Here is a 17443-nt window from a genome sequence, read left to right as displayed (position 1 = left end):
GCTGAGCCATCTACAAACACAATACATGAATCTGGTATAAGGGTTTGAGAAATGTCTTGTCTGGGTTTTGTGTCTTCTTCAACTTTTGCTTTATAAGAATGTGGTTTTCCATCTTCTGCAGTAGATATTAGAATACTTGGATTTAAGGGGCACATCTTTTTAGAGTTACGTTTGGCTGTGATAATAATAGCGATGTCAGTGTGATATGCCTTGCATGTAGCGTCAGGTGCTTCTCTTAATATTCCTGACTTCAACATATCTTGTATTACTGGCTTAGTACCTTCTTCAGCTTCTGGCTTTAAGGGGTATTGGCGGACTGATAGCCTTTTTTCAGATATTAGTTTTAACCTTGTATGGTGGGAACCCCTTTATAAGCCCTACATCAGTTGATGATTGGGACCACAGTTCAGGTGGGACAGCAGCTAGGGCAGGATGCATGTTGCTCTCTTTGCTCTCAGCTAAGCCCTGTATTTGTCACTCTGCCTCATCTAAATGTGTCCTTGGATGGACTTTGACTGTCCACCCTAGAGTGAGCTTCCAGATTCCTGTATTAGGATCTACTTTCGACAGTGTCAGTGCTGTTCCTGCAGAGGTTTAAAGCCTCTGTTTTTCCAAATTCTTATTATTCTTTTTTATCATATTTTATTTTATTGGGGACTTTATTTTATCTTTTTTTTTATAAAGTAAGTCCTTATTACATTTAAAATGAGATCACTATTTTTGGTAGTTGCTATTATTTTAAATAATGCTTGGTTTAGTTCTTCTTAAAAGTAGAAAATAAAAACTCATTCACTGATGAACACAAAAAATGAAGGGCATATTATATCTTATAATCTTATTTTGTCTTACCCAGTTTTATAGATACACCGTACAGTTTCAGTCAGCTTTGTATTTAGTTCAAGTAACTAAAGTTTGTTTCAATTAACTCAAGTTTTCTCTATTTCAGTCCAGTCCAGTAATTCTGTTAAGGTTCATTTCATCCTATGTTAAGTTTGAGTGTAATTCGATCATTTTGAACCTGACTGGAAAAAGTCTAAACGTCAGTTAAAATCTTTTCGTTTTACCATAGAGAACTGACCTAATATTATTATGGTAATGTTGAGGACTCTAATTTTCACATAACATGAAACAGACATTTATTTCACGAAAACAGAAAGTCAAATACAGACATTTGGCCACATGAAAGTTTAAATACCCTGTTTGTAAAAGAATTGTGAAAAATTGAAGTCACTGTGTAATTGGCTGTCTGTGTATTACTGTGTGTAATTTTCCGGAATGAAATCCGACCTGAATCCCCAAAGTCACCAGTATGTCGTTTTAATCTGGGTAAAATAAAACACAGGATTAGCAGAATCCTACTATGATTCTATTAAAATGCTTAGTCCTCCATACACACACAACACAGACACACAGTTAGTTTCAGGTACCTTGTAATATTTTCTAAGTTAACTTGGTGTTTTTTATGAGCTCAATTTACTCCGTTCTTTTTACTTTTATAGCGCTATTCTATTCCCTCGCAGGGGAATAACCCTTAGTCGTTTTATTTGGCCCCCTTCTTGGCGGGGCCTTACCTTAATTTATCGCTATTCCTTTCACGGTGGAATAAAACCTTCCCAATGCAGTGTCCTTACCGGCGACACACTACCAACGACTTTTAAGTACTTTTCTTCTTTTATTTATATAACGCTTACTCTATTCCCTCGCAGGGGAATAATCTTCGGTCATTTTCTTTAATCCCCTTCACGGCGGGATTGTACCAAATTTGTCACTATTCCTTTCACGGTGGAATAAAACCTTCCCAACGCAGTGTCCTTACCGGCGACACACTACCAACGACTTTTAAGTACTTTTCTTATGAACTGTATTTTAAAACTGTCTCACCTCGGAGTTGACTTCTTGGTGACTCTCTGGATCCTGTGAGAGTCACCCGGCGTCGAGCAAGACGATAATCCACCGGCCTGATGCAAATCTATACACCGGAACTTTCAGCCATCCAGGCTAAGGGAGGCCGTGCGGCAGAGTTCACTCAACGTCAGGCTTCCCCCACGGATCCCAGAGTCACTGTTAAAGCAAAGAGAAATAAGGTTATTGAGTTAATCCGGCTATGAAGGACCAAGTAAATGTGAGGTATTATTCAAGTCAACTCAGAGGCAAGAACGATACACTTCAGTTTTACTTGCAAGGGTAGCCCACTTTGCAGTGCAAACTACAAAGTTTTGACACCCTATCTCTTTATTTATATGCACAGTTCAACAGACAGTTCAGACAGGGTGTATGTGTTTGTGTGTGAGTCTGAAAGGAGGCTGGTTCTCATGGGATGCAATCCAGCCTAGTGTGTGAAATAGATAACGGTGATCCCACACACAGGAGGACTGCATACCAGAGCATGATACAAAGCGGAGTGCAGGTGCCTTGCACCACAAAGCTTGATAACAAGTCCTCGCACCCATCCAACACATTCTGTGATGAAACATGTGTCTATCAGGTGGCCCATATTTATGCATGACACCAGCACAAGTTGTACATACATTTCTCTCTGAAAAACTGATAGAAATGGGTCCTCCCAGGCATTGTGCAGAAGAATAGTGTGCTTAAGATTAAGATGTTGACTGGGGAAGGGAAAACACATAAAGAAGTGCAAAAAATGATAGGCTGCTCGGTTCAAATGAATCCCAGTCCCTAAAAATGGAATGCAAAACCAGAGAGAAAAAAGAAGACAACTATTCGAATGGATCGAAGAATAGCCAGAATGGCAACAACTCAGCTCCAGGGAGATTAAAGAAGGTTGTTAACTTCAGAAAGTCTGAAGTTAATGATGAGTCCTGTGACAATTGGGGACACCTGTGTGAACCTAATCTATCATCGAAAAGCCCCCAAAAAATTATCCCTTGAAAAAAAAAAAAAGACATGGACTTCCGGTGTTGATGACGTAGTTGAAAGTCGCTTGGGAGAGGTCTCCCGGTTGGACTATATCCCATTAAACTCCACCATTTGCTCGGGAAGATCGACAGACCTTAGTTAAAGCTTTAGCGTGTCCGTGTGATGAGTGGCTCTAAATCTAAAGCGTGTTATATGTCAAACTGCCCTGTTACTCGTGGCCCGACTCGCCGGATACTTTATTGATGAACAAAACATTTCAGAACTGGAGAAGCAACGGATCTCATTTTGGGAAGAAATTGGCATTAATCCAGAAGTTTGTTGAACCGTTAGAGGCCTCAGTGAATGCACCTCTTGAGACGGTTAATCAGTTTAACGGACGCCACACTGCTGCAGAGACTCTGGCCAGGGAAACTTTGAACGCATAACGAGAACAGAAAAAACCGGGGAAGTGATACAATCCCAGAATAAGTCTTTTCAAGACCATCTAGATCAGGGATGTCAAAGTCAAATACACAGAGGGCCAAAAAACCAAATTTGCTACAAGCCAAGGGCCAGACTGGTTCAATGTTTATTAAAACATATTGAAATGATTGCACATAGGCTATTGAACCAAGACCTAACACAGAGTATATTATTTAATAATTAAAAGAATAAAGCAATATTTTGTTATGGATCTGTCAGTAATTTCAAGTGAAATCATTTTTCAACAGGCAGACAAAAATGAACTTCCTTCAAAGAAAAATCGCATGTTCTGTACATTAAAAGAATAAAGCAATATTTTGTTATGGCTCTGTCAGTAACCTCAAGGGAGAACATTTTCAACAGGAAAACAGCAAAACATTTAATTGGTTTGAAAAACAAAGTATGTTTCTTAATTTCAAGATAAATACATAAATAAAAGTGCATGCATTATAAACTGAAAATGCATTATTGTGCTGCTCTATGATCTTACTGATCATTGCTTTTAAATAGTAAAATAAGAAAATTAAAAAAATAAATCAGTTGTATTCTTTCTCATGGCTCTTATCTGCAATTTTCCCTGAGTACATTCAACTGAAAAATAAATATGAATAAATAAAATAAAATACAAAAATCTATGGCACACAGACAAAACAATACTTCCTTCATAGAAAAATCACATCTTGTACAAACAAATGTAAAAATTTTACTGAATGTAACTTTAAAAACTGAAAAATACATAACTGCTCTGTGATGCTCACTTGTCTGAGGCTGAGCCTGATACTTGGTGGTGTCTCATCTTTTGTACAAGTTCATCAATGTTCGGGGTTAGGCTCTGAGCTGAGGAAATCCTCAGGATTGAGTGAAGGTGATTATCAGTAAGACGGCTCCTCTGTGATGTTTTGATTAGCTTCATTAAAGAGAAAAGTTGTTCACACAGGTATGTGCTGCCAAACATAGAGCGCGTCTGAGCAGCCCGGAAGCGCAACTGGGGCATTGTGTCGGGGATGAAACGTGCAAACTCAGCAGCACTAACTCTCTCATATTTTTCCTTCAGTGTGTTATTGCACTGGAGCTCAATCAACTCCATTTGTAGATTTGGTGGTGCGCTTTCTACATCGACTGCAAAGGGATTGCTGAGCAGTTCAGACCTGCTTTTTTGGGTTTCAAAGTCAGCAAATCGGCATTGGAAGTCGGTGGTAAGTATGTTGAGTTTATCAGCAAACTGTGCACTTGGGAACACAGCGGTAGAGACATTCTCTTTCATGGTCCGGCAGCTCGAAAAGTGGCTCACGTTTTCTTTCCCACACACTCAGCTTGGTTTTATAGGCCTTCACTGTACTGTACATTTCAGAGATGACACGTCCCCGCAGCTGCAGATTCATCACATTCAGATGGCTCGTGATGTCGCAGAGAAACGCCATTTCACACAGGAAAGTTTCATCTCGGAGCTCTGTTGTGTCTTTCCCATTGCTTTCCATGAACAGACAGATCTCCTCACGCAGCTCGAAACATCTTTGCAGCACCTTTCCCCGACTTAGCCATCGCACCTCTGTGTGATACGGTAAGTCACCATACTCTGTATCTAACTCGCCCAGAAATGCCTTGAACTGGCGGTGATTTAAACCTTTGGCTCTGATGATGTTAACTGCTCGCGTTATGGTGCTCATTACATGTTCCATTTTCAAGGCTTTGCCACACAACGACTCTTGGTGTATGATGCAGTGATAAGCTGTTAGCTCATCTGTGACGTTTTCCTCCCGCATCCTTGTCACCAATCCACTTCTGTGCCCACACATTGCGGGTGCTCCATCTGTGGTTAATCCCACAAGTTTTTCCCAAGGCAGCCCCATCGCATTTACACATCTGGATACCTCTTCATACAAATCCTGTCCTGTAGTTGTGCCATGCATAGGACGTAATGCCAAAAACTCTTCTGTTATGCTCAGGCTGGAGTGTACTCCACGGACGAAAATTGACAGCTGGGCGATGTTAGATGTGTCCATGCTCTCATCCACAGCAAGAGAATATGCAAAGAAATCTTTTCCCTTTCTCACAAGTTGTTCTTTTATATTGGTGGAAAGCTGGTCTACACGTTCAGCAACTGTGCTTCTGTTCAAGCTCACGTTTGAGAATAGTTTTCTTTTGTATGGGCACACTGTGTCACAAACTTTAAGTATACAGTTTTTGATAAACTCTCCTTCTGTAAAGGGCCGGGCTGATTTTGCGACCTCTTTTGCCACAATAAAGCTACCCCTGACAGCAGCCTCGCTTTGTGATTTGGCATATGTGAACATAGCCTGCCTGGACTTAAGGCCTCGTTTTAATTCTTCCACCCTCTGTAGCCTTTGTTCCGTGTCCATATTCTTGTCTTTGTCTGTGTGTTTCTGAGAAGTTTGAAAGTGCCTTCTTAGATTATATTCTTTCATTACAGCCAAACGTTCTCCACACAGAAGACAGACAGGTTTCCCTTTTACCTCCATGAGCATGTACTCTGCCTCCCACCTGGCTTGAAACCCTCTGTTCTCAGCGTCCACCTTACGTTTAGCCATTTTTGAGGAGGGGGTACCTGAAAGTTGATCTCTGCTGTGATTGCTGATGAACAATGAAGCCGCTTGTGCACGCTACAGTGACTTCACAGACTACCGTTGCATTGTGGAGAATGTAGTGTTGTTGCGTGCAAAACGCCAGTGGGCGGCTGTGGCCTGCGGGCCAGTTCTAATTGTAATTAAAGCTGCAAGCAGCATTGAAGGCCCTCGCCCCTCAGCGCAACTCAAACTGTGAAGCGACCGCGGGAGCATTGCACCGCCGGCTGCACAGCACCAACGAGGCCGTCGCTCAATTCCAAATTTGCGTCTAGGTGGCGCTGTGAGCGCCATGTCAAATGATCTTCGGTCATATAGAGTTCTGGTTTTGCAAAAAGAATTCACAATTTGGAGTAAATCGGACCTTCCAGGTGGAAGCTGCACTCACTTGTTTGTTTGTGGGCGGGGCTATAAAGATATCATTAGTTGACTGTGTCAACATGTCCATCATTAACTCATGATCATGTATACTACATTTCAAGTGGATCCGATGATGTATGAGGGAGATATATCCCTTGAAGTGTCCTAGGGGGCGATGTTGATCCAAATTTAAATGTAATCCAATAGAGCTGTTTGGGGGCTGACAAGGATCAAGCATATTCAGTTTGGAGTGAATCGGACCATGCATGTGGAATGGCGTGACATCAGAATTTGCCACGCCGTCATAGCCACACCCCAGTCAGTACTAGACCCAAACTTAGACAATCATGTTATCTGTCATTGGAGACAGTTTCATGTTGATTAGGTGAAGGAGATGAAATATGGGCCACACTAAGTGAAACATTACACTTCCTGTTCTCAGGGGGCGGGGCTTCAATGATGTCAGCAGTTGACTATTGAATATTGTTCCAGTCATCATATGAATAAATCCCAGAAGGTTTCATGTGTCAGTGACTTTCTTTGTAGAAACTGTAAGAGTTTCTTGTTTCATGGCGAGAAGTCAGATTTTGAGGCTTAGCCACGCCCACATACTTTCAGGTATCAAAAAGCTTTTGATAACTTTTGATCACCAGTGCCTCAAGACTATACTGATTGATTTCTAAGTCTGTAAGTCAAAAGCTGTAGGAGGAGTTCCCTCAGATACATGGGCTAGAAACAGCAAAAATGGGGTCAAAATGGCAACTTCAATCCAAAATGGCTGACTTCCTGTGGGGTTTGGACCAGTGCTCCAAGAGACTTTTCTGTAGGTCCTGAGAAGTTACATATGTGTACCAAATTTCACAATCCTCGGTCAAAGCATGGCTTGGGGCTGACTTTTTAAAGTTTTGTAGGGGGCGCTGTGGAGAATGTAAGCCACGCCCACCAAATATGTCATCAGATCTCTGTTGGGGACTGGAGAAGGATCAATCATATTGATTTTGGTGCCGATAAGATGATGAATGGTAAATGGACTTAACTTATATAGCGCTTTTCCAGTCATACAGACCGCTCATAGCGCTTTACACTAGAGCCACATTCACCCAATTGCACTCACTAACGCTCACACATTCATACACCGATACGCAGATCGGTAGGCAACATGAGGTCAAGTGCCTTGCCCAGGGGCACGTCGACCTATGGCAGGAGGACCCACAACCTTCTGATTGCAAGACGACTACTCTTCCTACTGAGCCACAGTCGCCTCCATGATATATGTGGAATTTAGAGGCAAACGTATGGCTATGGCATAACATCCAACTTCGGCGCGCCACCACGGCCATGCCCTTTTCTGAAAGGTTACTGTGCTTCAAACGAAGTTAGACCCACTAGTTATCTGTCTTCTGACACACTTTGAAGTTGATTGGGTCAAGAGGGTCAGAGAGGCACCTTTCCAAGTGAAAAAAGTGACTTCCGGTTCTCAGGGGGCGTGGCTGTGATGATGTCAGCATATGACCCCATAGGATTGTCGGGAACCCGAATGTCCTCCTTCATGCCAACTTTGGTGTGATTTGGAATTTTTTTGGGAAAGTTATTACGGTACAATCTTTCACTTTTGGCGCGAACGCCAAGTTCGTGCCCCGGCCACGCCCCCTAAACATGGTTGAAAACTCACGATTTTGATAACTTGTAATCCCCCACCCCTTATCTGCATGTTGACCAAATATGAACCCGATAGCTCAAAATCCCTAGGAGGAGTTCGTTAAAGTTCGAGGTGAGTAAAACTGAAAAACGGCCAAAAATCGGCCTTTGACCCAAAATGGCCGACTTCCTTTGCGTTTTAGGGCATACCCCCAAGAGACTTTTTTTTCTTGGTTTGAGAAGCTTTAGCAGTGTGCCAAATTTCAGATCTCTACGACTTACGGTTCGGCCTATCTCACATCTGGGGGCGCGGCTAAGTGGTTTGGCCACGCCCACTGACGACGACATTAAGGATCAAGAATTTCACGCGGGGGACAATTTTGGGTAAAGTTTGGTGACTTTTGGGGCATGGCAAAGTCCCCATATTGCCCCGCAAAGAGGCAACGGAAAAATCAAACAAACAAATAAACAAAGAATAATAAGAATTCCTACGATTACAATAGGCCCTTGCAGGTTTCCTGCTCGGGCCTAATTAAATATCATCCAGGGGCCATAGATAATTAATTCACGGGCTGGAGTCGGCCCGCGGGCCTTGACTTTGACATATGTGATCTAGATGATCTTGAAAACAGGTCTTGTAGTGTTAACCTTCGGATAATAAATATTCCGGAGGAACCTGATTGAGTTCATATCCGACCTGCAGACTGAAAACCTCAGCCCTGTTGAGCACATCGCTCACTGGCCCCTAAACCTGCACCGGGAGGCAGACCCAGGCCTTTTCTGGTATGTTTTCATCGGTTTAAAGAGAGGGAGAAGGTGCTTTGTTGGAGCCCCCTGATGTCAGCGCTATCACTGCAAAGAAACTAACAGGTTTCAACAAAGGTAAGCAAGCCCTCTACCAGAAAGGAGTGAACTTCTCTACCCTGCTGGTCTGCAAGTTTTGTATGAAGATGAAACGTTTACTTTTGAGACTCCAGAGGATGCACACACATTCTATAATGAACGTGTGATGAACAAAAACAGGGTCAGAAAGTAGCACTCCCTGCTGGCACTCACATCTGTTATTCCACAGACATTCTCAATTAAATTCACGGTAGCCATTGTGATGGGTAAGCGAGAGAACTGTTTACTCTGATTGATCTCCAGGGGGATTGGTATAAACCTGTTAGATTTTGTTTCGTCACAAGGGGGACTTTATTTACTTTCAACTGAGTTGTGGGAATGTTATATGTGACATTATCTCCATCCTTGTTGTCCTGACTATGTTTAACATGTCAATTGGTTTCATTGAGTTCCCAGCTCGGCTGATAATACCCCTGATGTTCTTATATTTATGTAGTATCAGGTGCTGTGTTATCATACACTTCATGAAATAATCTACTTACCATTCTTCACCCTACCCTTGTCTTGTTGGTTCCCATGCGTCTGAGCCAAGCATGGTCCGGTAATTGAGCTTGTTAATTGGGACGGGTTTGCTACAAGGGATAAATAAGATGAATATGTTTTGTTTTTTTTGTTTTTTTTCTCGATGCCTGGTTCTTCTATATATCTTCTATATACATTGAAACTGAAACACCTGGTTTTAGACCACAAAGATTTATTAGTATGGTGTAGGGCCTCCTTTTGCGGCCAATACAGCGTCAATTCGTCTTGGGAATGACATATACAAGTCCTGCACAGTGGTCAGAGGGATTTTAAGCCATTCTTCTTGCAGGATAGTGGCCAGGTCACCACGAGATACTGGTAGAGGAAAACGTTTCCTGACTCGCTCCTCCAAAACACCCCAAAGTGGCTCAATAATATTTAGATCTGGTGACTGTGCAGGCCATGGGAGATGTTCAACTTCACTTTCATGTTCATCAAACCAATCTTTCACCAGTTTTGCTGTGTGTATTGGTGCACGAGCTAGCACTGAAAAATTTGGTCCACGCCCACCTGCTGGGTAGGCCTCACCCTAGTCTGTATAAATAAATGCAGGCAGAAAATGTGCAAAATCACCAGCAAGCAGAATGCAGGTGCGCCGATATAAAAGCGCAGTTAAATAATAATTATTCTGTCAGACCTCTGACAACAGACTGAGACATGGAGAAAGCAGAAAAGTCCTGCAGGTAAAACCTAATAAATGAACACAGAGATGACCAGGATGCTGCTGTGCAAATGGACATTCCTCTATGTAGAGCTGTGGAGGATGGAATCCCCCTGGTGGAGTGGGCTCTGAGCTACTCTGGGGGATCCAATCCAGAAAAAGCATAAACAGGTTCACATAACCAACATGTACTGATCAGATAGCAACTCTCCTGCAGAGTTCTCTGTAATGCACCAACAGCCGCTGGTTGTAGCCCTGCATGCCACATAACATGAGAGTGTGCACAAGGGACAGAGAAGATGAGACTTGGCTTCCTCCTTAGCGTAATGAGGCGTGGGCGTTATCACTCTGGACCTGAATGAGCTTGTGATGCTTATGGGTATAAAAGCAGGATTAGGATGCAGCACACTCAGCTGGTGGGCGTGGATTAAAGTTTTCAGTGCTCCTGCACGCTACGAGTTAAACCCACTAGTGATAGCTTTAAAGGGTGAAGCCTATAAGAAATAGAACAGGAAAAATAGCAACCTATAGCAACCTACCCTGCTGCCGTAGTTGATTACTTAAGAAAATATGCAAAATCGGCGGCAAACAGAAATTGTGCAGAGCTGCTGCTAAATACATTTGCATGAACCAGAGCCTTGTTTACACTATAAAAAAAACATTTTATTTGCGCCAGATCCATGTTTGTTTTGTTTTTATGTTTACTAAATACATTGGCTCCCTGTTAAATCCAGAATAGAATTTAATATATTTTTTTGATAAAGCTTATGGTCAGAGTGGCTTAGGTTATCCTGAGCTATCTCTGTAATTATGCTGCTATAGGCTTAGGCTGCTGGAGGACATAATGACCACTTTCACTCTCTCTGCCACATTAACATACATACTCAATTTTGCGTTATTTGTGGTATTTCAGCTTTTAACTTTATGTTCTCTTTCTGTTTTTTATCTTCCTAGAAGCTACATCTGACCTGGCTCTGTGTTTAGCTGTGGCACCTTCCTGGAGGGGGACATCGGCCAAGCTGCTGCTGCCAACAACTTAATACTCACCTTATACAGATGATACACTGTGCCCTGTCTTTCAGTGTTTTAACCTGTCTCTCCTAGACATAGTTACTGGCTGAGCTTCTACTGTGACTAACTGTATGTGCTATCTTTCATACTCTAGACTTGAAAACTGGCTCAGAGTTAATCTGCTTAGCTGTCTTTCTCTCCTAGATGAAGCCACTAAACGAGCTACACGTTTCTTTCCTGTAGAAAGCACTACTGGATCAGTGTTTCTATATTCTTTTTTGTTACTCTGCTCTGTTCTCTCAAACCTCCAGTCGGTCGTGGCAGATGGCCGCTCAAACTGAGCCTGGTTCTGGTTCTGCTGGAGGTTTCTTCCTGTTAAAAGGGAGTTTTCCCTCTCCACTGTCGCTACATGCATGCTCATTATGAGGGATTGCTGCAAAGTCAATGCAAGCGACTGTCCACTGTCACTACTTGCTCATCTAATAGGAGTGAATGCTGCAACTCACTGATTCGATGGAATCTGATTGATATCCTAAGATAGAAAAAACTTTTAACCAATTTGAATATAAACTGAATATGACTGCACTGTTTGATACATAGGATTAATTGGAATGTATGTACCCGACTTGAAATCTGTATGATTTGATTGAATTGACTTTGTAAAGTGCCTTGAGTCGACGTGTTGTTAATTGGCAATATATATATAAAACTGCATTGAATTGAATTGAAAAATTTTATTAAATAACAGATTCTCCAGATCAGTTGAGTCAGAAATTGTTCAGACTTTAGAACCAACGTATGTGCCTAGTATTCTTCCACCTCTTTTGTTTTAATAGTTACTTTTTTACTATCTGTGTTTTTTGTTTTGAGATTAGATCAGCAGAATTGCGATTTGTAATTGACAACGGGAATGTAGGACCAGATAGCCAGGACAGAGTAGTAGTAATCAAAACAGTTAAGTTCTTTTTTTATGTGTGTCTTGTCTTACAGATTTGGGATTTGGCTGATCCGGAGGGAAAAGGGTATTTGGACAGACAGGTGAGGGTAAAATTATTGTTAAATTAATTTCTCAGTTTTTATTTCTTTGTTAATTAATACAAATAAATGACAATGAAACACATCTTTAGAAAAAAAGAGATTTTTTCTTGCTCTTCTTGAGCTGTAAACAAATATAAATATAGTGTCTTTTTACATTTGGCAGCATCATTATTAAAAGAGGATCATTTCTTTTTTCACTCAGGGGTTTTATTTTGCTCTTCATCTGGTGGCATGTGCACAGAATGGCCACGAAGTCAGTGTTTCTAGCATCAATCTGACAGTCGCCCCACCGAAGTTTGTAAGTAAACTCATCGTTAAAGCATACTTCATATTATTTGTTCTCAGAAAATCACCAACCTGGTTTAACTAAAAAAAATAATGTAATGTAATTTGTATATATTTATACACTGCTCAAAAAAATAAAGGGAACACTCAAATAACACATCCTAGATCTGAATGAATGAAATATTCTCATTGAATACTTTGTTCTGTACAAAGTTGAATGTGCTGACAACAAAATCACACTAATGTCCTTAAAACAAGTCGAAATGAGGCTCAGTATTGTGTGTGACCTCCACGTGCCTGTATGACCTCCCTACAACCCCTGGACATGCTCCTGAAGAGACGGTGGATGGTCTCCTGAGGGATCTCCTTCCAGACCTGGACTAAAGCATCCGCCAACTCCTGGACAGTCTGTGGATGGAGCGAGACATGATGTCCCAGATGTGCTCAATCAGATTTGGGTCTGGGGAACGGGCAGGCCAGTCCATAGCTTCAATGTCTTCATCTTGCAGGAACTGCTGACACACTCCAGCCACATGAGGTCTAGCATTGTCCTGCATTAGGAGGAACCCAGGGCCAACCGCACCAGCATATGGTCTCACAAGAGGTTTGAGGATCTCATCTCGGTACCTAATGGCAGTCAGGCTACCTCTGGCTACCTCTGTGCTTGGTTGGGTCATGCTGAAGGATGTTGTATATACAGGTCCTTCTCAAAAAATTAGCATATTGGGATAAAGTTCATTATTTTCTATAATGTAATGATGAAAATTTAATATTCATATATTTTAGATTCATCGCACACTAACTGAAATATTTCAGGTCCTTTATTGTCTTAATACGGATGATTGTGGCATACAGCTCATGAAAACCTCACAAAATTAGCATATTTCATCCGACCAATAAAAGAAAAGTGTTTTTAATACAAAAAACGTCAACCTTCAAATAATCATGTACAGTTATGCACTCAATCCTTGGTCGGGAATCCTGTTGCAGAATTGACTGCTTCAATGCGGCGTGGCATGGAGGCAATCAGCCTGTGGCACTGCTGAGGTCTTATGGAGGCCCAGGATGCTTCGATAGCGGCCTTTAACTCATCCAGAGTGTTGGGTCTTGAGTCTCTCAACGTTCTCTTCACAATATCCCACAGATTCTCTATGGGGTTCAGGTCAGGAGAGTTGGCAGGCCAATTGAGCACAGTGATACCATGGTCAGTAAACCATTTACCAGTGGTTTTAGCACTGTGAGCAGGTGCCAGGTCGTGCTGAAAAATGAAATCTTCATCTCCATAAAGCTTTTCAGCAGATGGAAGCATGAAGTGCTCCAAAATCTCCTGATAGCTAGCTGCATTGACCCTGCCCTTGATAAAACACAGTGGACCAACACCAGCAGCTGACACGGCACCCCAGACCATCACTGACTGTGGGTACTTGACACTGGACTTCTGGCATTTTGGCATTTCCTTCTCCCCAGTCTTCCTCCAGACTCTGGCACCTTGATTTCCGAATGACATGCAGAATTTGCTTTCATCCGAAAAAAGTACTTTGGACCACCGAGCAACAGTCCAGTGCTGCTTCTCTGTAGCCCAGGTCTGGGGAATGCGGCACCTGTAGCCCATTTCCTGCACACGCCTGTGCACGGTGGCTCTGGATGTTTCTACTCCAGACTCAGTCCACTGCTTCCGCAGGTCCCCCAAGGTCTGGAATCGGCCCTTCTCCACAATCTTCCTCAGGGTCTGGTCACCTCTTCTCGTTGTGCAGCGTTTTCTGCCACACTTTTTCCTTCCCACAGACTTCCCACTGAGGTGCCTTGATACAGCACTCTGGGAACAGCGTATTCGTTCAGAAATTTCTTTCTGTGTCTTACCCTCTTGCTTGAGGGTGTCAATAGTGGCCTTCTGGACAGCAGTCAGGTCGGCAGTCTTACCCATGATTGGGGTTTTGAGTGATGAACCAGGCTGGGAGTTTTAAAGGCCTCAGGAATCTTTTGCAGGTGTTTAGAGTTAACTCGTTGATTCAGATGATTAGGTTCATAGCTCATTTAGAGACCCTTTTAATGATATGCTAATTTTGTGAGATAGGAATTTTGGGTTTTCATGAGCTGTATGCCAAAATCATCCGTATTAAGACAATAAAAGACCTGAAATATTTCAGTTAGTGTGCAATGAATCTAAAATATATGAATGTTAAATTTTCATCATTACATTATGGAAAATAATGAACTTTATCACAATATGCTAATTTTTTGAGAAGGACCTGTAGACCTGACTCCATTGGTTAAAAAATTTGATTTCCATTGATGATTTTTGTGTGATTTTGTTGTCAGCACATTCAACTTTGTACAGAACCAAGTATTGAATGATAATATTTCATTCATTTAGATCTAGGATGTTTTATTTGAGTGTTCCCTTTATTTTTTTTTAGCAGTGTTCGCACACTCTTGACATTCTGTTCATGAGATTCAAGAGGTAGTCACCTGAAATGGTTTTCCAACAGTCTTGAAGGAGTTCCCAGAGATGCTTAGCACTTGTTGGCCCTGGCCCTGTTGCCTTCACTCTGCAGTCCAGCTCACCCCAAACCATCTCGATTGGGTTCAGGTCCGATGACTGTGGAGGCCATGTCATCTGTATATATATATATATATATATATATATATATATATATATATATATATATACAGGGGTTGGACAATGAAACTGAAACACCTGTCATTTTAGTGCGGGAGGTTTCATGGCTAAATTGGACCAGCCTGGTAGCCAGTCTTCATTGATTGCACATTGCACCAGTAAGAGCAGAGTGTGAAGGTTCAATTAGCAGGGTAAGAGCACAGTTTTGCTCAAAATATTGAAATGCACACAACATTATGGGTGACATACCAGAGTTCAAAAGAGGACAAATTGTCGGTGCACGTCTTGCTGGCGCATCTGTGACCAAGACAGCAAGTCTTTGTGATGTATCAAGAGCCACGGTATCCAGGGTAATGTCAGCATACCACCAAGAAGGACGAACCACATCCAACAAGATTAACTGTGGACGCAAGAGGAAGCTGTCTGAAAGGAATGTTCGGGTGCTAACCCAGATTGTATCCAAAAAACATAATCAAATCACGGCAGAATTAAATGTGCACCTCAACTCTCCTGTGTCGGGAGCTCCACAGGGTCAATATACACGGCCGGGCTGCTATAGCCAAACCTTTGGTCAATCATGCCAATGCCAAACGTCGGTTTCAATGGTGCAAGGAGCGCAAATCTTGGGCTGTGGACAATGTGACATGAGTCCACCATTACTGTTTTCCCCACATCCGGGAGAGTTATGGTGTGGAGAAGCCCCAAAGAAGCATACCACCCAGACTGTTGCATGCACAGAGTGAAGCATGGGGGTGGATCAGTGATGGTTTGGGCTGCCATATCATGGCATTCCCTTGGCCCAATACTTGTGCTAGATGGGCGCATCACTGCCAAGGACTACCGAACCATTCTTGAGGACTATGTGCATCCAATGGTTCAAACATTGTATCCTGAAGGCGGTGCCATGTATCAGGATGACAATGCACCAATACACACAGCAAGACTGGTGAAAGATTGGTTTGATGAACATGAAAGTGAAGTTGAACATCTCCCATGGTCTGCACAGTCACCAGATCTAAATATTATTGAGCCACTTTGGGGTGTTTTGGAGGAGCGAGTCAGGAAACGTTTTCCTCCACCAGTATCACGTAGTGACCTGGCCACTATCCTGCAAGAAGAATGGCTTAAAATTCCTCTGACCACTGTGCAGGACTTGTATATGTCATTCCCAAGACGAATTGACGCTGTATTGGCTGCAAAATGAGGCCCTACACTATACTAATAAATATTGTGGTCTAAAACCAGGTGTTTCAGTTTCATTGTCCAACCCCTGTATATATATATACACAGTACAGACCAAAAGTGTGGACAGACCTTCTCATTCAAAGAGTTTTCTCTATTTTCATGACTATGAATATTGTAGCTTCACACTGAAGGCATCAAAACTATGAATTAACACGTGCAACTATATACTGAACAAAAATGTGTGAAACAACTGAAAATATGTCTTATATTCTAGGTTCTTCAAAGTAGCCGCCTTTTGCTTTGATTACTGCTCCGCACACTCTTGGCATTCTGTTCATGAGCTTCAAGAGGTAGTCACCTGAAATGGTTTTCCAACAGTCTTGAAGGAGTTCCCAGAGATGCTTAGCACTTGTTGGCCCTTTTGCCTTCACTCTGCAGTCCAGCTCACCCCAAACCATCTCGATTGGGTTCAGGTCCGGTGACTGTGGAGGCCAGGTCATCTGGCGCAGCACCCCATCACTCTCCTTCTTGGTCAAATAGCCCTTACACAGCCTGGAGGTGTGTTTGGGGTCATTGTCCTGTTGAAAAATAAATGATGGTCCAAATAAACGCAAACCGGATGGAATAGCATGCCACTGCAAGATGCTGTGGTAGCCATGCTGGTTCAGTATGCCTTCAATTTTGAATAAATCTCCAACAGTGTCACCAGCAAAGCACCCCCACACAATCACACCTCCTCCTCCATACTTCACGGTGGGAACCAGGCATGTAGAGTCCATCCGTTCTCCTTTTCTGCGCCGCACAAAGACACGGTGGTTGGAACCAAAGATCTCAAACTTGGACCAAAGCACAGATTTCCACTGGTCTAATGTCCATTCCTTATGTTCTTTAGCCCAAACAAGTCTCTTCTGCTAATTGCCTGTCCTCAGCAGTGGTTTCCTAGCAGCTATTTTACCATTAAGGCCTGATTCACACTGTCTCCTCTTAAGAGTTGTTCTAGAGATGTGTCTGCTGCTAGATCTCTGTGTGGCATTGACCTGTTCTCTAATCTGAGCTGCTGTTAACCTACGATTTCTGAGGCAGGTGATTCGGACGAACTCATCGTCCGCAGCAGAGGTGGCTCTTGGTCTTCCTTTCCTGGGGCGGTCCTCACGTGAGCCAGTTTCTTTGTAGCGCTTGATGGTTTTTGCGACTGCACTTGGGGACACTTTCAACGTTTTCCCAATTGTTCAGACTGACTGACCTTCATTTCTTAAAGTAATGATGGCCACTCGTTTTTCTTTACTTAGCTGCTTT

General features: G+C 42.5%; 1 protein-coding gene across 21 annotated transcripts in view; it reads left to right on the top strand.

Moving 5' to 3' along the window:
• eps15l1a (epidermal growth factor receptor pathway substrate 15-like 1a) overlaps nt 1-17443 on the top strand; it is a 305470-nt gene that overhangs the window by 60230 nt on the left and 227797 nt on the right. For 11 of the 21 annotated variants that reach the window (XR_007039479.1, XR_007039480.1, XR_007039478.1 and 8 more), the window contains exons 1-2: nt 11397-12057; nt 12260-12355. Coding sequence is in view for 16 of the 21 variants with exons in the window: in XM_047373750.1 (XP_047229706.1) it covers nt 11818-12057; nt 12260-12355 (336 nt within the window). In the remaining 5 variants the exon portion in view is untranslated. Of the gene's footprint in view, nt 1-11396; nt 12058-12259; nt 12356-17443 lie in introns of those variants that run through there. The other 10 variants (XM_047373747.1, XM_047373746.1, XM_047373743.1 and 7 more) reach the window with 2 other exon arrangements.

This window comes from Girardinichthys multiradiatus, chromosome 9 (genome assembly GCF_021462225.1).
Source record: "Girardinichthys multiradiatus isolate DD_20200921_A chromosome 9, DD_fGirMul_XY1, whole genome shotgun sequence".
In the NCBI taxonomy this organism is placed as follows: Eukaryota; Metazoa; Chordata; class Actinopteri; order Cyprinodontiformes; family Goodeidae; genus Girardinichthys; species Girardinichthys multiradiatus.
Note: the sequence above shows the minus strand (reverse complement) of the source record. Positions and strands in the feature narration are given on the sequence as shown.